A 27,940-nucleotide genomic window follows, 5' to 3' on the forward strand; every position below is an offset into this window, starting at 1 on the left:
TAAAAAATTAATTAAATTTATTTATAAATAATTTAATTTTTATTTTTTAAAATTTTAATTAATTTAATTTAATTTAATTTTAATAAAAAAAATAAAATTTAACTAAATTTATTAGTAATCAATAATATATTATTTTTAATAATATAAAAAAATTAAATTAAAATTAAAATTAAAATATTTTAGTTAAATTTTAAAATATTAAAAATAAAATATAAAAATAATAAATTTATTAAAAATTTAATCGATTAAACTAATCAGAATTAAATCAATTCTATTTAAATTAATTTTTACTTAAAATTAATTTAATTTAACTTTTATGATATTAAAATTTAATTTTTCACTTAATTCTATTGCATTCACTGAATGCTTACTCTTAAATTGCTGAGCAGCTGACGAACAAGCAGTGAGCGGTCGCCCCTACATGAGACCACAAGTAATAAAAGAATAAAAATAAAATTTTAGAACTGAGTCGTTGACTTGTTCCGTTATAAACGGCGGACGATGCATCGACCACGGTTGTAAAGCACACAATGGATAGAATAAAAAACGGGAAGCAGTAATTCACCAAAATAAAAAATGCTTCATTCCTCCTTAAAAATGTAATTTTTATTTTTATTTTTACATGAATAAATAATTATTATATAATTAAAATAATAAATTTTATTTACTATTTTTAATATACCTCAGCATATATTATTTTATTAAAATTAAATAATATTTATTATAAAATATTATTCAAAAAATGAATGTAATAGAATATGTTAGTAAGTTAATAAATAAATCAATTATTTAAAAACATAACTTAAAGTAAAATATTTTTTACTCGAAAGTAAAATAAATTTATGAATAATAAATTTCGACATAAATTTGGTCAAACAAAGAGGGCAGTCTTCGTTGAACAAAGAAAACAAGAACCACTGTGTCTGTATGTGGACAACTGGACATGGAGACCACCGTCTGATCCTCATAAACTCTCTGTCTTTTGTCGTACAAAAAATCGTACGTCTATTAATACTATTTGACAATTAATATTTTTTAAAACAATTATTATTTAATTTTATAATATAAAAAAGTTATTAAAAAATCTATTAATTAATTTTTTTATTAATTTTAATTATTAAAATTTTATTTTTAAATTTTTAAAAATATAAAAAATTAATTAATAATTTTTTTAAATTATAAAATTAAATAATAAAATTAAAAAATTATTATTTAATTTTTAAATATTATTATTATTAAATTTTCTTTTTTTATTCGATACTCTCACTTTTTGCTTTTTCTTAAATCTAACTTATTTTTTTTTTTTTTCTATAGAAGATATCTACGTCAATTGCCTATCGATGAAAAATAAGATGTTATTGTCTCTATTAAGAGTTATATAAATATTTTTTGCTTTTTCTTAAATCTAACTTATTTTTTTCTTTTTTTTATAGAAGATATCTACGTCAATTGTCTATCGATGAAAAATAAGATGTTATTGTCTCTATTAAGAGTTATATAAATATTTTAATCGTTATTTATGATTTTTATATGGTGAAAATATTTTTCACATATAATTTAATGAATTTTTAGAATATACAAATTTTTTTAATAAATTTACGATAGCAATCTTCGAATAGTTAATGTATTGAAGGATTTGGTTACTAATTACAAGCTAAATATTTTATTTTTTATGGAAACAAAAACTCTTAGTTTTCATGGAAACAAAAACTCTTAGTTTTCATATAGAATTTTTTCATAATTTTTTATATTTTGATAATTGCTTCTCGGTTAATAAACAAGAATTGGGAAAATGTATTTCGTTGATGTGGAAGAGTCGTGTGTTTGTTTCTGTAGTTGATTTTTCTTCAAATTTTATTGATTCGGTTGTTTCAAAAGATAATATTTAATGAAAGTTTACTAGTTATTATGAATTTCCGTAATCGCAACGACGACGTAAGTTATGAAACCTTATTCAAATTTTATCTTATAGAAGCTATTTTCTATGGTTTTGTTCGTTAGACTTTAATAATTTATACTCGAGAGATTAAAAAGAAAAAAAAGTATTTTTATCAAATTATGGAGTTTAAACAAACACTTGAGCGACATTTTTACTAAATTATTTGAATTTAATTTTAAATTATTGTAAATTTTTATTATACTGTATAACTCATATTTCTATTAAATAGGTTCGTAATAATACTATTCTAATTATTTATATTTTATCTACAAAATTTATTAGGTATAATACAGAATTTATTAGGTATAATTATCTCTATATTTAAAATGATATCTCTATTTATTTGATAAAATTTTAATAATATAATCAGTTTTATTTAAAAAAAATTAAATAATAAAATTTTTAACTGTAAAATTAATAAAAAAGTAATTAACAAAATTTTGGGTTAACCGTCAAAATTCATACTCCATTTAAGCTATTATAACATATATATATAATAATAATTTAAAATAAATTAAATGTATTAAATTTTATTTTTTCATAAATTATAAATATAATTTATTATTACTAATTGAATATGATGTGAAAACTCAGCTGGTGAGGTGGCAGTCATATTCATATAAAGATTTTCCTCAGGGACACATTGTGGTGGGGCCACCTTAATGTCTCATTCCCAAATTATTGGCGGAGGCCGCTGAAGGATTTTCATGCATCCTTATCCTCGAGAATGCATTATCTGTCCTGGAAAGATGGTTTTGACCTATTCTTTTTTTTTTTTTTTTGAAAAAATAAAAATAAAAAGCAATCTCAAATTTTTTTCCCCTCAAATTTTAATGATTATATTTAATTTTATACATTTAATTTTTTTTTACCCGAATTATAGAAATATTTTGATTTAGATCAATTTACCCACTTTTAATTTAAAATATCAAAATACCGATTTTAAATTTTCAATAGTAAAATATTAATATTAACATTTTGATATTAAAATTATTTATTATTATAATCAATATAATAAAAATAAAAAATAAATTTTAATATCAAAATATAAATTAATATTCTAGTATTAAAGTTGAAAAATTAATATTTTTTTAGAAAAATATAAATTTAATTCTAAATTAAAATGTTCTAATAAATTGAATAAAAAAATTAATTTTAAATGAAATTAGACGAAGCTGTACTGTGATTGCTGCGACAACCCCTTTAACTAACGATTAAATTAATATATTAAAAAATAGAAAAAATATAATAAATTATTTAAAAATTAAATAATATTATAAAATAACGAATATTTATTTTTATAAATTTTTTTATATTATAAAAATGTAAGAATAAACTTGATATTTTTTAATAAATTGATGATAATATAAACAACTGTTTGATAAGAGATACCATTTATTACCGAGTGAAAAATTTTGCCATTACATTCTTCCTTTTCATTTCCTTTATTGTTAATACTTGCTTATAAAATCTTCAATCCAAGCTGAAAATACCCACCTCGAAAATCACTTATTTGGCGTCTTAATGAATGCCAAATGTGTAGAATTATCAACTTTTGTTAAGGTTTTGAGATCGTAGGCAATCCAGCATTTAGATGACTGTGTGTGGTAAAAATAAGCCAAGCACTTGCAATCCTTGCTGCATTTGCTGCTACAAGCATTCTGCTTCATCGGTCCATCTCCATTTGTGTACTTGGAATTGAAATGATCAACCCCTTCTAGTTTATAGTAGTAAAAATCTTTCACTCCACATGAAGACAGCTTTGGTGCCTGACAATTCTTGCTCCAGCCCAGCAAGCCTTTTGGTGATGGACAAGCAATACACTGATCATCTTGGCATAGCCCAAAGTTACCACACTTTTCTGGTAATTGGCATTGTGTTTCCCAAGAGTCTTTGGAAAACAAAGTATAGGTCACTTGCCATGCACTCCAATCTGCATTATCTTCGTAAGTGAGTATTCTAAGGTTTCCATCTATTTCCAACCGAAGATAAGACAATGTAGTGTTGTATTTAGGCCTTCTAAGAGTGAGAGTTCCACCGGAAGAGGACGTAGGACCCTGGTATTCTAAAGATAAACCTGAGGTAAATGTTACATTATTCAAAGGGCCCTCCAATACACTTAAAAGTTCAGAAAATGAGAAGTAAAGCAAAGATTTTGGGGAATTTGGAGATTTGTAGTACATGACTAAGGTCTTGTCCTCCATGACCAAACTATAAGCACCATTGGCGTTCTGTTCGTAAGAAGCACGACTCACAAGCTTGGTTGCAGCCCCTAGCTTTAGAGATTGACCCACTAAAATGGTATCAGTTGGGTGATCAAAACTCTGCCATATAAACCGACCCTTAGAGTCATGAAGAACCATGTTACCATTTGAGAGTAACTTGAACCCAACAACGCCTTTATTGGCAGTGTTGGTTTGCCAAGCAATCCGGCCATCAGCATCGGCCAAAACAAGGTTTCCATCAGTTCCAAATGTGAGGGTGGCATTTTCACCAACTGGGTTGCCACGGTTGGCTTCCCAGACCCAACGCATAAGTGACCTAGAACTCACTGTACCCATGCGCAGAGCAAGAGTATATGCATTAGGAGTGGTGTTATAAAAGCAAAGTTGAAAGGGCTGGGCAAACGGGTCTAAGACTCGGTAATCGGGACCATACTCCACAACATAATCCCCAAATTCACCTTCATTAACATACTTGAAGGTTGCAGAAGGAGGAACAGAGGCTTGAGCGATGGCGAAGGATAAGCAAAGAGAGAGCAATAGTTGGTGAAGAGAAAACATTTTGGTTTGCTTGCTAGTTTTTGGGTTTGGTTGGTATATAAAATCAAGGTAGAGATGTACCCTTTTATAGGAGAAATGGAGGAGGAGGTTTTAGCCGGTCAAATTGACTTGCAAGTTGAACGTGGTGGGACGGTGGTGGGCTTCATTTAATTTTATATCATAGATTTCTCATATTTCCGGAAAAAAAGAAAATCCGGCTGAGTAATTCTTTTGTCTAAATTTTGAATTTTTTTGTTTAATTATTTAAATTCATTTATTTTAATTTAAATATTAGTAAAATATTTAATTATTGCTGTTGCATGATGAATAAGAACAAAGTATTATTTTTCTCCTGTCTCTGTTAATTGTAATTTAATATTAATTAGTTATTATTTTTATTATATATAAAAAATTATAATTATCCCCTCTCTTTTCTCCTCGCTCCCACTTGCACCAACCCCTCCCTTTCTCATCATTAATGAGACACAACCACCTGGACCAATGCAATTGGACAAATTGCCAACCAGCTAGCATGGCGAGCCAATAGTATTCAATTTAAATAAAAACATTAATTAAATTTAATTTTTACTTTTTCAATTTTATTTTAAAAATTTTAATTATTTCAATTTAATTTAATTTTCATAAAAAATTAATAAAATTTAACTGAACTTATTAATAAATAATAATATATTACTTTTAATGATTTAAAAAAATTAAATCATAATTAAAATTAAAATATTTTAATTAAATTTTAAAATATTAAAAATAATATATTAAAAAATTTAATCGATTAAATTAAATAAAATTAAATCAATTCAATATAAATTAATTTTCATTTAAAATTATTTTAATTCAACTTTTACTATACTAAAATTTGATTTTTCACTTAATTCAGTTGAATTCACGGAATGCTTACTCTTATATTGCTGAGCAGCTGACGAACAAGCAGTGGTCGCTCATTGAAAATCAGTATTGTGATGGTAGATAATGGTGACTTTTTAATTTGATAAAAAAAAAATAAAAGTTTGAGTGATTAAACTTAAAATATATTAAAAAGTAAAATTTTTAATTAAAAAAATGGCAATTGACACAGATGCAATTAGAAAAAAAATAATGTTTACACTTATATATATAATCATGAATAAAAAAGTTAATTTTTTTAGCATAAATTAATTTTAATAAAAAAAATTTATTATTTAATTTTAATATAATAAAAAAATTTATTAATTAGTCTTTTAATTTTAAAAAATATATTAAAATATCTATAAATTTTTATTTTATTATTTTTAATAATTAATTATTTTATTATTTAATTTATATAGTATAAAAAAATTTAATAATTGATATTTCAATTTTATAAATATATTTACTAATTAATTTTTATTATTTTAAATATTTTAATAAATACTTAATAAGAGACTAATTAATATATTTTAAAAATATTTTAACATATTTTTTAAAATTAAAAAATTAATTAATAAAATTAAATAGTACTTTTTTCTTTTAATAATATGTAAATAAGTTTATATATTTTTATCAGGGAGAGAGCTCAATTTTGTTCTTAAGCTTTTAGCCACATATAAATCTAAATAAATTTATTATTTAGAAAAATATGAGTTAATATTTTAACTTTTTTATTAATAAAATATTAAATTGAAAATTTAAAATATTTTAAGGTCAATTTACAAATTTAGTAAAATAATAATTGGGAAAAATTATTAATAAATTGAACATGAAACCACAAATAATAAAAGAATAAAAATAAAATTTTAGAACTCAGTAGTTGACTTGTTCCGTTATAAACGGCCGACGATGCATCGACCAGGGTTGTAAAGCACACAATGGATAGAATAAAAAACGAGAAGCAGTAATTCACCAAAATAAAAAATACTTCATTCCTCCTCAAAAATGTAAATTTTATTTTATTTTTACATGAATAAATAATTATTATATAATTAAAATAATAAATTTGATTTACAATTTTTAATATACCTCAGCATATATTATTTTATTAAAATTAAATAATTTTTACTATAAAATGCTATTATTGAAGTTTTTATTTTTAAAATTTTTAAAGTAAAATAAAACTTATAAATAATAAATTTCGACATAAATTTGGTCAAACAAAGAGGGCAGTCTTCGTTGACCAAAGAAAACAAGCATCACTGTACGTGGACAATTGGACTAGGGATGTAAACGGGTAAGGTACCTGCAAAATTGAGAGTATCCAATCCGATTATATATATAATTTTTGAATCCGTTTTAAATCCATTTAATATTTTAATTTTATTATCTGAACCCGTCCCAAATCCATTTAATAATACCTGTATAATACCGGAATCCGATTTTTTAAATTTAATTCAATGACAAGAGAAATGTTCAATGACAAGAACAACAACTCAACAACCCAGCAAATAATAATTTATAACCAGATAATCAAATTAATTGTTCATAAATTCTAAAAATCAACAGTATTACATTAATCAAATAGCAAATAATTAAATTTTTTAAAAGTATCTAAATAATCAATTCAATGATAAAAATTACCAAATAAACTAGAAGGAGAAATGTTCAATGACAAGAAACAGCAACTCAGCAAACTCAACAAACCCAACAGTAGAAAGTTCCAGTCAAAAAATTTGATTGCAAACCTGAAGAAAGTTCCAGTTAAAGGAGATGTCGCCGACAACAATTGGGGAGAGGCAAGGGTCCAGCATAAGTGAAGTGGGGGAAAGAAGCGTCAATTGAAAAGAGTACATGTCACCGACCGGAAGAGAGAAGGAGATATCGCCGATGCCGACCGGGGAGAGGGAAGAGTTGTCTCCGACTGGGAAGTGGGAGATGCCGCCGCTGGAGAGAGAAGGAGATATCACTAACTGGGGAGAGAGAAGATTTATCGTCATTGTCGACTGGGGAGAGAAAGGAGACGTCGCCGGTGCCAACTGTCGACACTCGTCAGTGAAGTGGGGGAGAGAGGCCTTGTCTGGGAAGTGGGAGATGTCGCCGACTGGAGAGAGAGAAGGAGATATCGCACTGTAAAGAGAGAAGATTTATCGAGGAGAGAAAGGAGACGTTGCCGGTGCCGATTGGGCTGCCGGCAGTCGTCATGAAGTGGGGGAGAGGCGTCGACGAAGAGAGAAAAGGGAAGCGAGGGAGAGAGGCGCGCCAACGGAGAGAGGAAAGAAAGAGTAAAATGAAAAAGGAAATTAGGGTTAGTTTTGTTAATATAGGTAATCGGGTTTGGGTAATGGGTATACGATCACCTAACCCCGAACCCTACCCGAATCCGAAACGGGTAAAATTTTTCAAATCCGAATCCGTCCAAATCTGTTTTGTAAAAATCCAAATCTGTCTTAATAGGATTTGGGCGGATCGGGTACCCATAAAAACCTGACCGCCTGACATCTCTAAACTGGACATGGAGACCACCGTCTGATCCTCATAAACTCTCTGTCTTTTGTCGTACAAAAAACCGTACGTTTATTAATACTATTTGACAATTAATATTTTTTAAAACAATTATTATTTAATTTTATAATATAAAAAAAATTACTAAAAAATCTATTAATTAATTTTTTTATTAATTTTAATTATTAAAATTTTACAAAAAATTTAAAATATCTGCATAAATTAATTTTTAAATTTTTAAAAATACATAAATTAATTAATAATTTTTTTAAAATTATAAAATTAAATAATAAAATTAAAAAGTTATTATTTAATTTTTAAATATTATTATTATTAAATTTCTCATCTGAGTCGATACTCTCACCTTTTCTTTCTCCTTAAATTTCATTTATATTTTTTCTTTTTCTATGGAAGACGATCTACATCAATTGACTATCGATAAAAAAGAAAATATTATTATTCCTATTAAGGGTTATATAAATATTTCGATCGTCACTTATAATTTTTATATGACAGATATATTTTTCACATACAATCTAATTAATTTTGAGAATATATAAATTTTTTTGGTAAATTTATAGCGGTAATCCTCGAACAGTTAATATATCGAAGGATTTGGTTACTAGTTACAAATCAAACATTTTATTTTTGATAGAAATAAAAACTCTTAGTTCTCTTATGAAATTTTTTCATAAATTTTTACATTTTGATGATTATTTCTCAGTTAATAAACAAGAATTGGGAGGAGATCTTTCGTTGATATGTAAGAGTCGTGTGTTTATTTCTGTAGTTGATTTTTCTTCAAATTTTATTGATTCGGTTGTTTCAGAAGGTAATGTTTAATGACAGTTTACTAGTTATTATAAGTTTCTAAAATCGCAATAACAAGGTAAGTTATTGAACCTTATTCGAATTTTATTTCATAGAAACTCTCTTATGTGGTTTTGTTTGGTAGACCTTAATAATTTATACTCGAGAGATGAGAAAAAAGTAGGAATATCTTTATCAAATTATGGGGGTTTAGATAGACAATTGAGCAATATTTTTCCTAAATTATCTGGGCTTGATTTTGAATGATTATTTATTTTTGTTATACTCTAAAACTGATATTTCTGTTAAATAGATTCGTAATAATAATACTCTAACTACTAGGGGTGAGCAGTATTCGGTTTAAACCGAAATAACCGACCGAACCGATTAATTTCAAAATTTTGGTTCGGTTTTATTTTTTTTCCGGTTCGGTTCGGTTTGAAATTTTTAAAAAATCGGTGATTTCGGTTCGGTTCGGTTTTAGACGTAAAATTTTCGATTAGACCGAACCGAACCGAAATCAACTATACTACGTCGTTTTAATAGTTTCCTATTCCCTAATTCCCTATTTCCCTTCCCTTCCCTTCCCTGCCCTAAATCTAAAACAAATTTCTATCTCTTCGTGCGTGCCACCAAGGCTCCTCTCATCTCTATGCTCTGCTCCATCTGCTCCATCTCTCATCTCCATCTGCTCCATCTCTCTCTCTGTGCTCTGCTCCATCTCTCATCTCGCCACGAGATTCTCGCGCCTGTGCCTCCACTCTCCTCTCGATTGGACTGATTCACCATCGGCGTCGGCCGTTGCTCTCTATCGGCTCTCCACGCGTCGTCGGGCAGTCAACAATCTCTCATCTCTATGCTCTGCTCCATCTCTCATCTCGCCGCGAGATTCTCGCACCTGTGCCTCCACTCTCCTCTCAACTGAACTGATTCACCATCGGCATCGGTCGTTGTACTCTATCGGCTCTCCACGCGTCGTCGGACAGTCGGCAAGTGCTTATTCCACAGCCCTCAGTCAGTAAGTGTTATTTTGGCAAGTGTTATTTGCTGTTGATTGTTGAATTTGTGTGTTGAATTTGTGTGCTGTGATTGTTCTTTTTACTCTTTTTAGATTTAATTTTAGAACACTAAAAATCAATCTAAAAAGAGTAAAAAGAATAATGAAAAGTTTGAAAATCGGTTTAACGGATCGAACCGACTGAACCGAATCGAACTGAACCAAATCGGTTTGATTCAGTTATCTCTCTTATTCGGTTCGGTTCGATTTATGTAAAATACTGCAATTCGATTTTTAGTTATTTCGGTTCGGTTTGATTTTGAACCGAACCGACCGAATGCTCATCCTTACTAACTACTCATATTTTACCTACATAATTTATCTCTCTCCTTGAAATGATATCTTTCATTATTTAATAAAATTTTAATAATACAATCAGCTTTATTTTAAAAAAAATTAAATAATAAAATTTTTAACTATAAAATTAATAAAAAAATAATTAACAAAATTTTGGGTTAACTGTCAAAATTCATACTCCATTTAAGCTATTATAACATATATATATATAATAATTTAAAATAAATTAAATGTATTAAATTTTATTTTTCCATAAATTATAAATATAATTTATTATTACTAATTGAATATGAAAACTCAGCTGGTGAGGTGGCAGTCATATTCATATAAAGATTTTCCTCAGGGACACATTGTGGTGGGGCCATCTTAATGTCTTATCCCCAAATTATTGGCGGAGGCGGCTAAAGGATTTTCATGCATCCTTATCCTCGAGAATGCATTATCTGTCCTGGAAAGATGGTTTTAACCTATTCTTTTTTTTTTTTTTTTGAAAAAAAAAAAATAAAAAGCAATCTCAAATTTTTTCCCCCTCAAATTTTAATGATTATATTTAATTTTATACATTTAAATTTTTTTTACCCGAATTATAAAAATATTTTGATTTAGATCAATTTACCCATTTTTAATTTAAAATATCAAAATACCGATTTTAAATTTTCAATAGTAAAATATTAATATTACATTTTGATATTAAAATTATTTATTATTATAATCAATATAATAAAAATAAAAATTAAATTTTAATATCAAAATATAAATTAATATTCTAGTATTAAAGTTGAAAAACTAATAATTTTTTTAAAAAAGATAAATTTAATTTTAAATCAAAATGTTCTAATAAATTGAATAAAAAATTAATTTTAAATGAAATTAAATGAAACTATACTATGATTACTATGGCAGCCACTCTAACTAATGATTAAGTTAATATACTGAAAAAATAGAGAAAATATAATAGATTGCTTAAAAATTAAATAATATTATAAAATAGTAAATATTTATCTTTGTGATTCTTTTTTTTTATATTATAAGAACGTAGGGATAAACTTGATATTTTTTGATAAATTGACGATGATGTGACCGACTACTTAATAAGAGATATTGTTTGCTAATGAGTGAGAAATTTTGCGATAACAGACGTAATGGGAATACGGTGCACTGTTTCTGTTTATTGGTAACTTTGTATTAAGTCTCGCCCTGTCGAGGGAAGGGTGAGTCTTGGATGATGAATCAGGTGTTTAGGGCATTCGGATCTTCCATTCTTTGCGCTGGACCATGTTTCTCACTTATCATATCATTGTTACGTATTCCAGTCTCGTGGTAATAGCTCATGACTTATTTTAAGCGATTGTTATGTAGCATCAAAGATCCCCGTTTGTATTCGACTCTTAAGATTCGAAGGAGATAGTTGTTCTCAAGGTCTGGGGCACGTGGCCTCCTGAGATTGGTTTTTGCTGCTCACGCCATTTCGTCCATTTAGCCCCTCAATGATGATCGCACTGCTTATCATGTCGTATTTAAAATCTGGCATCAAAATCGTCTTATAAAAGCCCTTATTCTTTCCCAAATATCGTTTTTGTAATACCCGGCTAGACTCCGACGTCGGAATTCCAACCTTTTGACGGAATCCCCATTGGAATCCGGAATCTCGGATGTCGGAACCTCTTAGAAGGGTAAAATAAGTTTTTCACAAAATGAATTTTATGGTTTTACTTTTTGTTTTTGTATTAAAGAATTTTAAGAAGAAAGAAAAGATTTTTTGAAGAAAAATGCTTTGGAGGGGAAAAATCAGGTTCGGCCGTTGAACCTTCATGCTCGGCCGCCGAACATGGTGCTGCCGCGGGAGCTCTCCTTTCGGCCCCTGAAGGTGGTCTGGCCAGCCATCTATAAGAGGCCTCCAGTCCGAAAATGAGAGAGTTTCTCTCTCCATTTTCGGGCAAAGGTGAGTTCTTGCCCTCTCATTATTGATTTTGTTATTTTTCCTTCAAATCCTTCAAAATATTCATGAGTTTTCCCTCGTTTTTGAAGATTTGAGCTTAAATATGAGTTTTGAACCTTGGAGACCTCTGGAGACCGTTTGAACTCATCTCCACTGTAATACCCGGCTAGATTCCGGCATCGGAATCCCTACCTTCGGGCGGAATCTCCGTTGAAATCTGGAATTCTGAAGATGCCAGAGTCTTCTAGAAAGGTAAAGTGTGTTTTTTAAAATGTTTTCACATGATTTTATGGTTTTAAATGAAAAAGAAATGAGTTTTGAAAAGAATAGGCCAAGGAGGAAGGACCCAGGTTCGGCCGCCGAACATGGGGCTGTTTCGGAAGTGCTTTAGGCCTCCGAAGGCTTTGAGGGCAGAAACCAGGTTCGGCCGCCGAATCTCAAGTTCGGCTGCTGAACATGGGATAGTTTAGGGGGCACGTTAGGCCGCCGAAGGTGGTTGACCGGCCACCTATAAAAGGCCCCTCAGACCGAAAGTGGGCGAGTTTTCTCTCCATTTTTGAGCTAAGGTGAGTTCATGTTCTCCTTTGGTCGATTTCATGTTCTTTCTTCAAATCTTTCAAGTTTTAACAAGTTTTAGCTTGGGTTTTGAAGTTGTGAGCTCAAGATCAAGTTTTGGGAGCTTGGAGACCCAAAGAGTTGTTTTCTCCCATCTCCAAGTTAGGGATCGCACCAACCCTCGATCTTCAAGAGGTAAGTGTAGATCCACGCCTTTTTCTTTGTTTTAAGCAAGTTTTAAGAAGTTTTGATGCTTGTGTGAGGGTAGATGTGCATGTTTAGGTTTATGTGGGTTTATGCTCAATGTATGTTTATATGATGTTTTGTTGGGAGGTTTAAGCTAGTTTATGCCCTATTTGCATGAGGGAGTGTGTATGCATGTTTGGGAGAGAGCATGTGAGGTTTTCAGTTGTTTTGGAAGGTTTGGAGGCTGTTTGTGCATGAGGAGGCTGAGTTCTGCCCTTCGGGAAGAACTCAGGTTCGGCCGCCGAACCTGCCTGTGGTGGCTTGTTTTGGCTGCCGAACCCTGCCCTCGAAAGTTGGACTTTCGGCTCTGGAGGGGAGTTTCGGCCGCTGAAGGTGCCGCCGAACATGCACGAGTTTCGGCTCTGGAACCACTTTCGGCAGCCGAAGGTGTCGCCGAAAGTGGCTGAGTTTCGGCTCTGGAGGGACTTTCGGCCGCGGAACCTGCCGCCGAAAGTGCCCTGTTCAGCCTTCTTTTGCATGATTTCTATGGTTGTTTTATGATGTTTTAGGGGATTTTCGGGGAAATGTTTAGAGTCCTATTAGAGTATGTTTGGTCCCTCATTTGAGTCCACCTGTGTAGGAACGGACCTGAGGAACTGAGGTGTTCGGCAGTGAGTTAGCTGCTTCAGAGTTAGTAAGCGTCAGCCAGAGGTGAGTGGAACTGAACCTTATGTTTAAAAATATAAATCAAATGTTTTAAGCATACTCATGCATCATGAATACCATGTTATGTAATAGGTTGTTTACATTAGAATTCACGAATATGATGCATTGCATAATATGATGATGATGATGTGGATGAATATTGAATGATCCTCTAGCTCTCTGTACGGTACGATATGATATGATATGACATGAGATAGATAGGCCAGACGTGGCTGTATTGCCCTTGGCAATATGTTATGATATGAGCTATGCAAGAGAAGACCAGGTGAGGCTGTATCGCCCCTGGTATAGTCGGACGTGTTATGATATGAGCTATGTAAGAGAAGACCAAGTGAGGCCGTATCGCCCCTGGCATAGTTGGACGAGTTATGATATGAGATTGTGGAGGGCTAGTGGTGACAAGTTCATCCTTAATGTGTATTGTTTGTGATGTGATGCATTCCATGATGGCATATTTTTATGAGTTGTTTTCACTGTTCTGCTCACTGGGCTTTATAGCTCACCCCTCTCTCCTAACCCCAGGTTTGTAGGGACAGAGTTAGTTCAGAAGTTCAGCAGGTTATGGCTATGGTTATATTTTGTAATAGGATAGTAGTGGACATGATGTAATGTAAAATCATGTAATGATGTAAGAGCATGTATTGTAATGTAAGGATATGTAATGGCATGTCTTGGTTAGAGTTGTGCTTTGCCCTAGTTATGTATGGTTAATCCTTTTGATACATGATAGTATGTTAATGTTTAAATGATGATGATTATGCAAACCAAGCTTAATGTATGATATGTTGACCCAACTGGAGCATTTGATGAGGGCTCCAGTAAGGGGTTTTATGTTACAGCTTTTGTGCATGCACAGGTTAAGCTTGGAAAATGAAAGGAAAAGTTTAAAGTTTTTATGTATATGTATGGTCATGTATGGGATTAACAGGTGTACAGGATGCATGTTAGGCTTGCTACGGGTCCCGGCGGCCTTATGCCGATCTGGATTCCTAGCGCCGGTAGCGGTCCGGTTTTCGGGTCGTTACATCCACGTTGGGGTTGCTGTCACTCCTAGATCTCTAAGAGGTAAGCCTACATCATTGCTTTCCTTATGTTTTAAATGAGTTTTAAGAAGGGGTAAAAGGCTAAAAATGCATAAAATGGGTAGATCTATAGTTTTTGAGTTGTGTTAGTTTTGTTGATAAAAGTTTGCTCTTATGAGTTTTTATGGTTGTTTCTTTGGGATTTAGGCTAGTTTTTGTGCCCTTATGCTTGATGAGTGAGTATGCATGTTTTGATGAGTTGGGTGTGAGGATTTGAGAGTTTTGGGTGGCTGAATGCATAGGGCAGAATCGGGTTCTACCTAGTTGGAGAACCCAGGTTCGGCCATCGACCCTGTATGGGAGGCAGCCTTTTGGCCGCCTAACCTGCCCCTGAAAGCATGGACTTTCGGATCTGTGAAGGGGTTTCACCGCCGAACCCGCTCCTGAAAGTCCCTGACTTTCGGATCTGTATGGAGTTTAGGCCGCTGAACCTGCCCCCAAAAGTCCCTGACTTTCGGATCTGTGAGGGACCTTCGGTCGCCGAACCTGCCGCTGAAAGGCCCCTGCCCAGTCTTCCTTTGCTTGTTTCCTATGCATGTTTTGGTAGGTTTTAGGGGGGGGGGTTTGGGAAGTTGTTTAGAGTCTTGTAATAGTTATGCTTGGTCCCTCATTTGAGTCCATTTGTGTAGGATCGGACCAAGGAGACCGTAGAGGCCTGCAGTGAGGTAACTGCACCAGTGTTAGGCAAGCGTCAGCCAGAGGTGAGTAGAACTGAACTATCTTTTCAAAATAACTAAACTTTTAAGCATGTTCATGCATCACGAATGCCATGTATATGTATTAGGATGTTGCATTAGAATTCACGAATATGATGCATTGCATAATTTATTGTTGATGTGGATGGATATTGGATGACCCACTAGCCCTCGAGATGTTATGATATGATATGATATGATACGGAAAGACTAGGGCTGCCCATTCTACGCCCCTGACACGATGTAAGAGAAAGACCAGGGCTGCTCATTCTATACCCCTGGCATTATGGATATATTATGTTATGTTTAAGCGAAAGTCCTGAGGGGCTCAGTTGAGGGCCGGACACATTGGATTATGTAGAGGGTTACTGGTGACAAGTCCATCTTGATGTGAATTGTTTGTGTTGTGACGCATTTCATATGAGCATATGTTTATTAAACTATTTTTATATTCTACTCACTAGACTCTTGTAGCTTATCCCTTTCTCCTAACCCCAGGTTTGCAGGGTCGAAGATAGCTCGGGAAGCCGGCATAGTAGCTGGTATAGTTTAATGTAATAGAATAGTTGTGGACATGTAAAAATTTAATGGATTAGTATTGTGCTTGGCCCTAGTTTTCTTTACCTTGTAATCCCTGTTAACATGGTCTTTATGTAAAAGTTTTAATTATGATTTATGTTTGAACTAAGCTTGAGGCATGTGATGTTAACCATACTAGAGCATTTGATGAGAGCTCTAGTATGAGTTTTATGTTTTCAGTATGATACATGCACAGATTGAGCTTGGTTTCATGAAATGTTTAAGTTTTTGTTATAATGTATGATCATATATGGGATTTTATCACGTACACAGGATGTATAGTAGGCTTGCTACAGGTTCTAGCGACCTTAAGTCAATCTGAATTCTAGCGTCGGTAGCGGTCCAATTTCCTGGTCGTTACAGTTTTTGCTATCTCCTGTGATCCTTTGTTTTCAGAAAAACTCGTTCACTACTTTTTTTTTTACTTATACTCCTTACAATAATTTTTGTTTCTTTTTTTTTTCTTGGTATGAACAAGATTACTTCTTCCCTTTCCCTTAACAAGGTTCTACCTCTAGCTCCTCTTTCGATAGCCCTATCCGTACCCCAGCCTCTGTTGTTCCATTGAGGGAGGTTCTGAAAAACGAGGTCGACCTGATTAGTGATACTTTATCTGTCCTTTTGGAGCGTAATGTAGACTGTCTCTATGATACCTATTAAATTCCTCAAAAGGTTTTCTGTGTCTTTGCTCTTTCTCTACGCATCCGTGTGAGTGATTTGATTTTGCAGAGTATACTATTATGGTCTTTGAGAAGCAATTAAAGACAGGTCTTTTTTGATTCCTTATGGACCTATTTTTTATGGATGTTCTTTGGTTTTATAAACTTTCGATTGCCGAACTGTATTCTAATAGCTGAAAAATTCTAATGGCTTTTCAGTTCGTTTGCCTAAATAACCACATCGAACCAAGTGTAACATTTTTCTCTCAACTCTATCAACTAGATATCTACAAAAGTGAAAAATTTTGATATTTTAACGGACAAAACCACATTACCTATTTGATATGGTATCCCACCTTAACGTGGAGGAAAAATAGATATTTTGTCCTTTGCCACTCGACGCTAGAGGGTTTTGACCATATTTTACAAAATAGATTTTTGGTATTTCTTAAAGTCGTTTTGTAATTATCTCTCAATATCTTAGAAATGCAACTTTACAATTATATGATAAAAAAAATTATACATGAGGTATATACGTATTATTTCATAAAGGTATAATCAATTTAAGAAGAATAAATTAAAATAAAATAATAAAAATTATTTTTATATCGTTGACGTCGAAGAAGAATCCATGGATTACGAACAAAGAAAACAAAAACCACTGTGGATATTAAGACCACCCTCAGATCATCACAAATTCTGTCTTTTAACGTACAAAAAATATTAAGTTTGTCAATATTTGACAATTAAGTTATTTTTTCTTTTCAAAAATTATTTTTTATAATTTAAAATTTTTATTAAAACCTATATATAAATTTATTGATATATTTTATTTTTTCACAAACAAGTGGAGTTTTAAAATAATTATTATCCATATTAATAATATATTAATTAATAATATATAGTGATTTAAAATAAATTTAAAATTATTACTATTTGAAAATATTATAATTTTTTATTAAATTTTAAAATTAATATTTTTATTAAATAAATTTATCATAGTTATTTTAATTGTTCATATTTTAACTATAAAATTTATTAAATATAATTAACTTTCAATTTTAAAATGAAATCTCTTTTTATTTTTATTAAAAAAATATTAATATTTTAATAAAATTATTATATATTTTATTATTATTGATGGAGTATAATTAAAGTTTTTGTTTGTATTCATATAATAATTTTGAGGATAGAGATATCACGTGGACTATCTCAGTATCGTTTCAGTAAATAATTGGTGGAGGCGTAAGGGACTTGCATGCATGAATTCTTATACTTAATTAAGCCTGCATATTTGTTTTGGAAAGATGATTTTGACCTTTTATTTTTATATAATTATATAGAAAAATATTTATTTTGGCTACACAGAATCTTATGTAACAAGTAACATATTATTAAAATCAAATCAATTGCATTAATTTATTCGTAAAATCCCACACCTTAACATAAAACAAAAAACCAGCTAAAAAATACATAAAATTACAAAAAAAAAAAAAAAAAAAAACTTGTCACATTCTTTCTTATCATTCCCTTTATTGTTCATACTTGCATATAAAATCTTCAATCCAAGCTGAAAATACCCACCTCGAAAATCACTTATTTGGCGTCTTAATGAATGCCAAATGTGTAGAATTATCAACTTTTGTTAAGGTTTTGAGATCGTAGGCAATCCAGCATTTAGATGATTGTGTGTGGTAAAAATAAGCCAAGCACTTGCAATCCTTGCTGCATTTGCTGCTACAAGCATTCTGCTTCATCGGTCCATCTCCATTTGTGTACTTGGAATTGAAATGATCAACCCCTTCTAGTTTATAGTAGTAAAAATCTTTCACTCCACATGAAGACAGCTTTGGTGCCTGACAATTCTTGCTCCAGCCCAGCAAGCCTTTTGGTGATGGACAAGCAATACACTGATCATCTTGGCATAGCCCAAAGTTACCACACTTTTCTGGTAATTGGCATTGTGTTTCCCAAGAGTCTTTGGAAAACAAAGTATAGGTCACTTGCCATGCACTCCAATCTGCATTATCTTCGTAAGTGTGTATTCTAAGGTTTCCATCTATTTCCAACCGAAGATAAGACAATGTAGTGTTGTATTTAGGCCTTCTAAGAGTGAGAGTTCCACCGGAAGAGGACGTAGGACCCTGGTATTCTAAAGATAAACCTGAGATAAATGTTACATGATTCAAAGGGCCCTCCAATACACTTAAAAGTTCAGAAAATGAGAAGTAAAGCAAAGATTTTGGGGAATTTGGAGATTTGTAGTACATGGCTAAGGTCTTGTCCTCCATGACCAAACTATAAGCACCATTGGCGTTCTGTTTTTCAGAAGCACGACTCACAAGCTTGTTTGCAGCCCCTAGCTTTAGAGATTGACCCACTAAAAGGGTATCAGTTGGGTGATCAAAACTCTGCCATATAAACCGACCCTTAGAGTCATGAAGAACCATGTTACCATTTGAGAGTAACTTGAACCCAACAACGCCTTTATTGGCAGTGTTGGTTTGCCAAGCAATCCGGCCATCAGCATCGGCCAAAACAAGGTTTCCATCAGTTCCAAATGTGAGGGTGGCATTTTCACCAACTGGGTTGCCACGGTTGGCTTCCCAAACCCAACGCATAAGTGACTCAGACCTCACTGTACCCATGCGCAGAGCAAGAGTATATGCATTAGGAGTGGTGTTATAAAAGCAAAGTTGAAAGGGCTGGGCAAAGGGGTCTAAGACTCGGTAATTGGCACCATACTCCACAATATAATCCCCAAATTCACCTTCATTGACATACTTGAAGGTTGCAGAAGGAGGAACAGAGGCTTGAGCGATGGCGAAGGATAAGCAAAGTGAGAGCAATAGTTGGTGAAGAGAAAACATTTTGGTTTGCTTGCTAGTTTTTGGGTTTGGTTGGTATATAAAATCAAGGTAGAGATGTACTCTTTTATAGGAGAAATGGAGGAGGAGGTTTTAGCCGGTCAAATTGAATTGCAAGTTGAACGTGGTGGGCTTCATTTAATTTTTTTAAAATGCCTTTCTGTTTATGTTGATTTTGTTTATATTAATTTTATATGATCTTATCTCTAAGCTTTAATAAAGTTATAAAATAATATTATATCTTCAGGTTAAGAGAAGTTATTGTAAAAAATATCATATAAAGATGAACAGAATTGGGGAGCGTATAAAGAATCAAGACTTTTCTAGAATCGCACAGCTTGGATTTTCTTGGACGCATATAATTATAGATGGCTTCCCACTCTGGTTTTGGGTCAAACACTGAGTTCTGTCCATATCGACGTCTTTGAATCCATTCTTCAAGAGCCCACAATAAATTTTATTCTTTAATAAATATATTTTTTATAAAAATTTCACACTGATATCGTATTATATGAAAAATTTTAAATATCAATCGTTATACTTACAGATAAAAGCGAATAATTTTATTGATTTAAGCTGTTTTTATTTATAGAAAATAATTTATATTTTAAAAATATTTTTTATAAAAATATTTTTCAATAATGTTATTATTATTTAATTTTAATTTAAACAATAAAATATATTATTAAATTTATATCACGACTATTAAAAAAGTTTTCAAAGTTAAAACGTTTACAGGTTGATTTAAGTATACATTAAATATAATAATAATAAACTAAAACTCATAAAATATTAATTCAAGGAAAGAAAATGAATTAAAATATTTCTTTTAAACACGTATATAGGTCAACATATCACGTTACGCTCCATATAATGATTTCGCTCCGTAAAATTGTGATTATATATATAATATTTATATTAAATTAAAATTAAATTTTATTAATATTGAGTCAATTTGTTAAAATATTTTTAATAAATATTTATTTTATTTATGAAAATAAAATTTTTAAATTCATTTAAACAAAATATTAAGTCATTAATTTCAACATCTATTGATTATAAAATTGTGAATTTTAATTTAAGGATACGGTATTTTTTCTGAAAGTAGATGTCATGCTTATGACATTTAATGTAAGATGTCCTGCTTATGCCACTGAATGTAAGACTGCATATTTTCATGTTTTAATTTTTTATAAATTTATTCAAAAAAAACTTATAATATAATTATTTTATATAGAACCAATTTCATATACATCGCATCATAATTAATAATTAATATGTAACCATGCTGCTTTAAATATGTTTCGTATTTGAGTGGATTGAGAGATTTTAAATTTTATTTTTTTTAATTTTTAATTTTTATTAAAAAAAATATTACATATAATTTTTTTAAAAAAAATTCATGTATAGTTAGAGTTTAATCTATATTTTAAATTTTAAAATTTAAATTTAATTAAGAATGATATTGGATTTTGCTTTGAAATATTAACAATTAAAAGTTTACCAAAAATTTAAAATTTTCTAAAATAGCAAATCAGAAACGTATGGTCAAGTTTAACATAATTTGATAAAAAACAGTTAAAATTTAATTGTGATCTTTTTATATATATATAAAAAAAAAATTGATGCAAATTGGCGAAGGGAGGACAAGCTCTGAAGAAACAAAATTATGACGGTGTATTTGGGTTGAAACTAAGAGCAAGGCCTTTTAGATTTGAGGGGAAAAAGATAAAATCAAAGGGTGGTAAACAATTTTGTTTGGGAATTTATTGTTCATCTATTTTTTCTTTTTACCAAATGCAGTTGATATTATATTTTTCTAAAGCAGTAACACACTCAGTCCAGCTCAAAACACAGTGAGATAGAGATCCAACCCAGATAATGCAGTCCAGACCATCAAAAGATTCTTGGAGTTCCAAGCAAGCATCACCAATAATCCCTGCAACCCCTCGCTCCTAACACCGCCTACAAGCACCATCAAAATCAACAAGCATCGTCAAAGCCGCTAAACTGTTGAAGACCAGAACAACAACACCTAAAGGACCCATCCACACTAACAAATAGGCTCAAAATCATTGCATATCAAGCCAAACAATCCACAATCAATAGTCAGTTTATAATTTATTACAATATAAAAAGAAAAATAGATAATATTTTAAAATAATTACAAAAATGATGAATAAAAAATTATGAGACAAATAGAATAATTAATAAAGTAATTTATAATTTTTATCTACTATATATTAAAAAATTGGTGTATTTTAGTCATATATCAATTTTTTTTCCAAATATAGATAATAGATTTTATATATTTACGAGAAATTATATATTCTTGAAAATTTTACCCATTTTTTTTTCTTGAAAATAAATGCAGCTATACATTCTTCCGTGAAAATGCTAAAAACAGAAAAATTTACTGGCTTTGGAGGTAAATATTAGAAATTACTTGCCATATTCTTCCTTATCCTTCCATTTATTGTTCATACTTACATATATAACCTTAAGACCGAGCTAAATATACACGCCCCTAAAATCACTTGTTCGGCGTTTTAATGAAGCCCAAATGTGTAGAATTATTAACCTTTGTCAAGGTTTTGAGATCATAGGCAATCCAGCACTTGAATGACTGGGTGTGGTAGAAATAACCCAAACACTTGCAATCCTTAGTGCATTTGCTGCTACAAGCATTCAGCTTCATAGGTCCATCTCCATTTGTGTATTTGGAATTGAAATGATCAATCCCTTCTAGTTTGTCGTAGTGAAAATCTTTCACTCTACATGAAGATATTTTTGGTGGCCTGCAGTTCTTGCTCCAGCCCAGCAAGCCTTTTGGTGATGGACAAGCAACACACTGATCATACTGGCATAGCCCAAAGTTTCCGCACCTTTCTGGCAATTGGCATTCTGTTTCCCAAGAGTCTTTAGAAAATAGAGTGTAGGTTACTTGCCAAGCACTCCAATCTGCATCGTCTTCATAAGTGTGTATCTTAAGGTTTCCATCTATTTCCAACCGAAGATAAGACAATGAGGTATCGTATTTAGGCCTTCTAAGAGTGAGAGTTCCACCAGAAGAGGACTTAGAACCCTGGTATTCTAAAGATAAACCTGAGATAAATGTTACACGATTCAAAGGACCCTCTAATATACTTAAAAGATCAGAAAATGAGAAGTAAAGCAAAGATTTTGGGGAATTTGGAGATTTGTAGTACATGGCTAAGGTCTTGTCCTCCATGACCAAACTATAAGCACCATTGGCGTTCTGTTTTTCAGAAGCACGACTCACAAGCTTGGTTGAAGCCCCTAGCTTTAGAGATTGACCCACTAAAAGGGTATCAGTTGGGTGATCAAAACTCTGCCAAATAAACCGACCCTTAGAGTCATGAAGAACCATGTTACCATTCGAGAGTAACTTGAACCCAACAACGCCTTTATTGGCAGTGTTGGTTTGCCAAGCAATCCGGCCATCAGCATCGGCCAAAACAAGGTTTCCATCAGTTCCAAAGGTGAGGGTGGCATTTTCACCAACTGGGTTGCCACGGTTGGCTTCCCAAACCCAACGCCTAAGTGACTCAGACCTCATTGTACCCATACGCAGAGCAAGAGTATATGCATTAGGAGTGGTGTTATAAAAGCAAAGTTGAAATGGGTGGGCAAATGGATCTAAGACTCGGTAATTGGCATCATACTCCACAATATAATCCCCGAATTCACCTTCATTGACATATTTGAAGGTTGCAGAAGGAGGAACAGAGGCTTGAGCGAACAATGAAAAGATGGTGAAGGATAAGCAAAGGGAGAGAAATAGCTGCTGAGAAGAAAACATTTTGGTTTGTTTGCTAGTTTTTGGCTTTGGTAATTGGTACTTGAAAATCACCCTTTTATAAGAGAAATGGAGGAGGTTTTAACGCCTGACGGTGGGCTTCTTTTAATTTCATACTATAATTTGAAAATATTTTATTACTCCACCATTGCATAATTTTTATTCATTTTTTTAATTATTTTAAAATTATTATTTATTTTCTTTTTTAAACTATAATAATCTATAAATTAACTATTATACTTCTATTTAATTTTATCTAATTTTTAAAAATTTTTTAAAAATATCTTTTAGTATTTAAAAAAAAAAATATAATTTATTTAAGAGTAAGAATATTCAATTTATTTTTTTTATCTTTATTAAAAAATCAAATAAGTCTTATTTAATATTTAATAATAAAATTTTATTTTTATAATTTTAATATATATATAATTTTCTATTAATTAAAATACTAAATTTTTTATATTTAAAACTACAGCCCAACCAAAACCTTTGTAGAGTGGGAACTTGGATTTAAGTGGAGGCATAGAATTATAGATGGCTTCCACTTAGGCTTTGGGTCAAACACTGAGTTCTGTCCATGTCGACGTCTTTGAAGCCCACAATAAATTGATTCCCATAATAAATAATTTAAAATTTAAAGTTAATATCATATTACTTATTATTTTTTATAATAATTTAACCGATTATTATTTATTTTATTTCTTTACTTGTACTAATATGTTGCTTACAATACTGACATGAATATATATTAAAATTATAATTTTTTTAAATATGAACATAGTAAGTTGTGGTTTCACTCTTTATAAACCATTTTTCTATTTAGAAGAGGGAAGAATTATTATAATAATAATATCGATAATAATATAAAATTATCATTTTATCGTTAGAATAACATAAGTGGTTTATATAAAGAGAAATGCATACAGAACCTTATATATAAAAAGTCATAATGACACTGATATTAAAATTTAATAATTTCAATAATTAATTTAGGGCATCCACTTTTAAATGTGGAATTAAATATAAATTTTTAAACCAATGGCAAATCTTTCCTGGATTTGGTTAGATTGCCTTTCTTTTTTAACCTAGGAGTAACTGAATTTTTTAATCTTTCACTACCAAGAAACAATAATTTATTTAGGTTAATTGTGCAGAAGATGAGCAATTGTTGGTTAGATGTTATGATTTTGGATTCAATTATTGAAATGGGTAGTGTTTGGAATAGGGACCACAAACAACTGTGACCAACAAATGTGTCTTTTTCCAACTAGATTTTTTGACAATATTAAAGATTGCTATGCTTGGTTTTGCTTCACCAAGGGAAACCATTCCCTTCTCCATTTTTCCTCCAAAATCTTCCCACCCATTATACATATTACTATTAATAATAATAATAAACGAGTCGAATTTGAGTATAACAGTATTCGACTTGTTTAAACTTACGAGTTCGGCTCGTTTTTAAGTTCATAAATAAGTTCGCAAACTGACTCGCAAACAAATTTATGAGCTGACTCGCGAACAACCTCGTAAGCAGATTTGCGAACAGACTCGCGAATAAACTCATAAATATGTTTGTTTGCAAACACTAATCTCACATCGAAAATTGAAAGGGATATGAAGGATTGTGGTTTCTCTGTAAAATGACAACCTTCTACCTTCTTTTTCATTAGTTTTGGATTTGAGAGATTTTAATTAAATTAAAAATATTTAATTTAAAATTTTTTTAATAATCTTATAATATAAATTTATTTATAATTTAAATAAATTTGAATTATATTGAATTTGTTTATAGTATAATCGAACTCAAATTTAAACTTTTTGAATTGACTGGTTAATCGAATTTGAATTTAATATTTATTTTATAAATTAAATTTAAATTTATAAACAAAATTCGAATTGTGTTCGAACTCAAATTTAAATTTTTAAATTTATTTTTTAATAGAGTTTAAGTTTATTAAAATTCGATTTGATTTGTGAAGGTGAGGGAGAGGAAATTTGCCTTGATGAGACTTGGGAGCAATTCTTTACTTGATTAAATCAATACCCATCTAAAGAGACAATGACATAAATTAGTGGGAGAAAGAGTTGAGAATATAGGTGTCATTATATACTTAAACGGTATTTTAAATTATTAAAAAATAGTTAATAATTTATTTTATCGGTTAATCTTTATATAATTTGATTGTTAAAGTTGATTGTTTTGTTTTTTATTTTTTGCTTTTTCTTGTATTAAAAAAATCTGAAGTTTAATAAATTTCCCATATTTAATACATTGACTTTGTTTTAACGAGAATTAAAGAGTAAATCTTTACGAAATATATTTTCAATTATTATAGTATACCAGATTATGCAAAATCTCTATAAGTAAATAAATGATTGTTTGATCTAAAAATTTTAAATCGTTATTATTATTATTATGCTAGTACAAGTAAAACAAGAGAAATTTTATTTTATTTTTTAACATAATCAAGGAGAGAAGGTAATTAAAGAGAAAAAGATAAATAATTAAATGAGATAATTGTCTTTTTAATTAACCATTAATCAAGGGTCAATTTGATTAAAGGTACAATTAGAGAATTCCGAATAAAACTTAGGTAACAAAACTCAAATTAATTCAGCTAAACAAACCCAAAGAGAAAATCAAACAAAAGCATCAATAAAATCAATCCATCCCTAATCTTAGAAACCCTAAAGCAGAAAATCCCTTACCTCTACCACTTTTAAAGACTAGATCTAGAGTCAGAATCCATAAAACACACAGAAAATCAACCAAAGCCAAGAAATATAGCTTCCAGACATGGAAGCCCAATCTTCAGGATGGACAAGATTATAACTACTCTCATGTTCTAAAGGTAGATTGGTCACTGTGTTCAGTGATAGCCACTTGAGATTCGACGGTTGTAGGTCTGATCGAACCACCCAAAGCCATCACACGGAGACTCAAAACATGAACCTTTTCTTTTCTTATCTAGAAAGCAAGAGAAATCAGCGAATATCTTAAATTTTCTCAAATGTTTCTCTCTTCTTTGAAGTCTTGCTAAGATAATCTTATTTATTATTGAGTGATTAAATAAAGGAATTTATCTCAATGAATTATATATATATTTGACTCTTTATAATATTAAAATAATCACTATTATCATTCTTATAAATAATATTATCTTTACCTTTCACTTCATTTATCTTTAGTTTTTTCTGGAAACTTGTATAAGAGCAGCCCACATGATGAATTTTTTTTTTTTTTTTTTTTTTTTTTTTTGGTAATCCTGTGTACTGATTATTGCATTTTGTATGGGCTCCCTGCCCATTGGTTCAGTTTTAATATTAATTTTATTTTCGGGAAAAAAATATTCTCTCGTTTTTTCTCTCTCTTTTTTCTGTCTTTACCCTTTTACCATGTTCATATGTTTCCCTTTCTTTATCTTTTATTATTTTCTTAATATTTAATGTATATCATACATATGAAATATTTTTTAAAAGAATGAAATAATTTTGAAAGAATATAAATTTACAGTTCAAAATTTCGTAACGCTATAATTTTAGGTAAGAAAATTTGAGATACACTTCTATTATAAAAAATAGTAATTATATGTTTTTTAAAAAATTATCGACTAATTTTTATAGTTTAATAAAATTAAATATTTAATTTCTTTATTTTTAAAAATAGAGTATTAATCAATGTATTTTTAAGCTATTAAATCCTGCTTGTTAGTTAATTACAAGACTAAATAGTTGTTATTTTATTTTCCTAACAAAATACCAAAGCATTATATTTAACAAATTTATATTATAGAATGAAAAATCAACATTCTTATTGATTGTTCTAAGATTCAGTGAGATTAGGGATGATGACACGTAGCTGAAGAGTTTGATCAATGGAAAAGTTAATGGATTTGATTGGATAATTAAGGATAAAGAGGAGATCAGAATGGTTTTTAGACTTTAAGAATGTTAAGATTCTTGGAGAAATGTTAGAGTTACTAGGATATGAATTTCATAAAATTTGTCTCCTTAATTGATTTAAGGGTATTAATACTTTAATCGCTTTAGTGCATTTTATGGTATCGTCCTATCAGACGTAATGGTGGAGTATTGTGGTAGAAATGTCAGGTGACTCATTTATGGTGGGCAGTCGGTTAATAAATGTTGAACCGCTTTCGCAATGTCCTAGCCATCACTCTGTTTTATCTGTCGATTCTATTTATACGCATAATTATGACCCTAAAAGGGATCTGTATGTCTTAAACAGATCGACCTACTTGCTTCAAGTACTAATGAGTAAAAGGTATTGAAGATTTGACCTGTATACTATGACGGATGATCCTTCTATAAGATTATCAACTGAACGTGTTGGTGTGAAGTCTTCTACTTTCTTATATGTGTGAACGATTTCAAGGGGTCCATCATTAATATTTTATCTTATAATATAAAGAAATAACTAATTAATTCTCGTAAAGGAGAAGACAACATATCTCACAAAGGATGATATAAGTCTTCACAAAAGAAGAAATAGAAATTCAAAATCTATTAACAAAATTAGAATTGTTTTCAAATGATAT

General features: G+C 30.5%; 3 protein-coding genes across 3 annotated transcripts; all 3 read right to left on the reverse strand.

Moving 5' to 3' along the window:
- Nucleotides 1-3,314: 3,314 nt before the first annotated feature.
- LOC110601025 (epidermis-specific secreted glycoprotein EP1) lies at nucleotides 3,315-4,772 on the reverse strand. Its single transcript, XM_021738000.2, has one exon. It carries the CDS (start codon nucleotides 4,720-4,722, stop codon nucleotides 3,445-3,447), a length of 1,278 nt encoding a protein of 425 aa, XP_021593692.1. The 5' UTR covers nucleotides 4,723-4,772; the 3' UTR covers nucleotides 3,315-3,444.
- A 13,311-nt stretch (nucleotides 4,773-18,083) lies between these two features.
- On the reverse strand, nucleotides 18,084-19,596 carry LOC110601225 (epidermis-specific secreted glycoprotein EP1). Its single transcript, XM_021738288.2, has one exon. The coding sequence runs from the start codon at nucleotides 19,562-19,564 to the stop codon at nucleotides 18,287-18,289; it is 1,278 nt and encodes a 425-aa protein (XP_021593980.1). The 5' UTR covers nucleotides 19,565-19,596; the 3' UTR covers nucleotides 18,084-18,286.
- A 2,354-nt stretch (nucleotides 19,597-21,950) lies between these two features.
- Nucleotides 21,951-23,395, reverse strand: LOC110601059 (epidermis-specific secreted glycoprotein EP1). Its single transcript, XM_021738054.2, has one exon. It carries the CDS (start codon nucleotides 23,382-23,384, stop codon nucleotides 22,095-22,097), a length of 1,290 nt encoding a protein of 429 aa, XP_021593746.1. The 5' UTR covers nucleotides 23,385-23,395; the 3' UTR covers nucleotides 21,951-22,094.
- Between the last annotated feature and the right edge of the window lie 4,545 nt (nucleotides 23,396-27,940).

The sequence above is a fragment of the Manihot esculenta genome, chromosome 15 (assembly GCF_001659605.2).
Source record: "Manihot esculenta cultivar AM560-2 chromosome 15, M.esculenta_v8, whole genome shotgun sequence".
Classification (NCBI taxonomy): domain Eukaryota; kingdom Viridiplantae; phylum Streptophyta; class Magnoliopsida; order Malpighiales; family Euphorbiaceae; genus Manihot; species Manihot esculenta.

Excerpts from the sequence above, each read along its gene's own strand:
- LOC110601225 (XM_021738288.2), bottom strand. The coding sequence starts at position 19,564 with ATGTTTTCTCTTCACCAACTATTGCTCTCACTTTGCTTATCCTTCGCC.
- LOC110601025 (XM_021738000.2), bottom strand. The coding sequence starts at position 4,722 with ATGTTTTCTCTTCACCAACTATTGCTCTCTCTTTGCTTATCCTTCGCC.
- LOC110601059 (XM_021738054.2), bottom strand. The coding sequence starts at position 23,384 with ATGTTTTCTTCTCAGCAGCTATTTCTCTCCCTTTGCTTATCCTTCACC.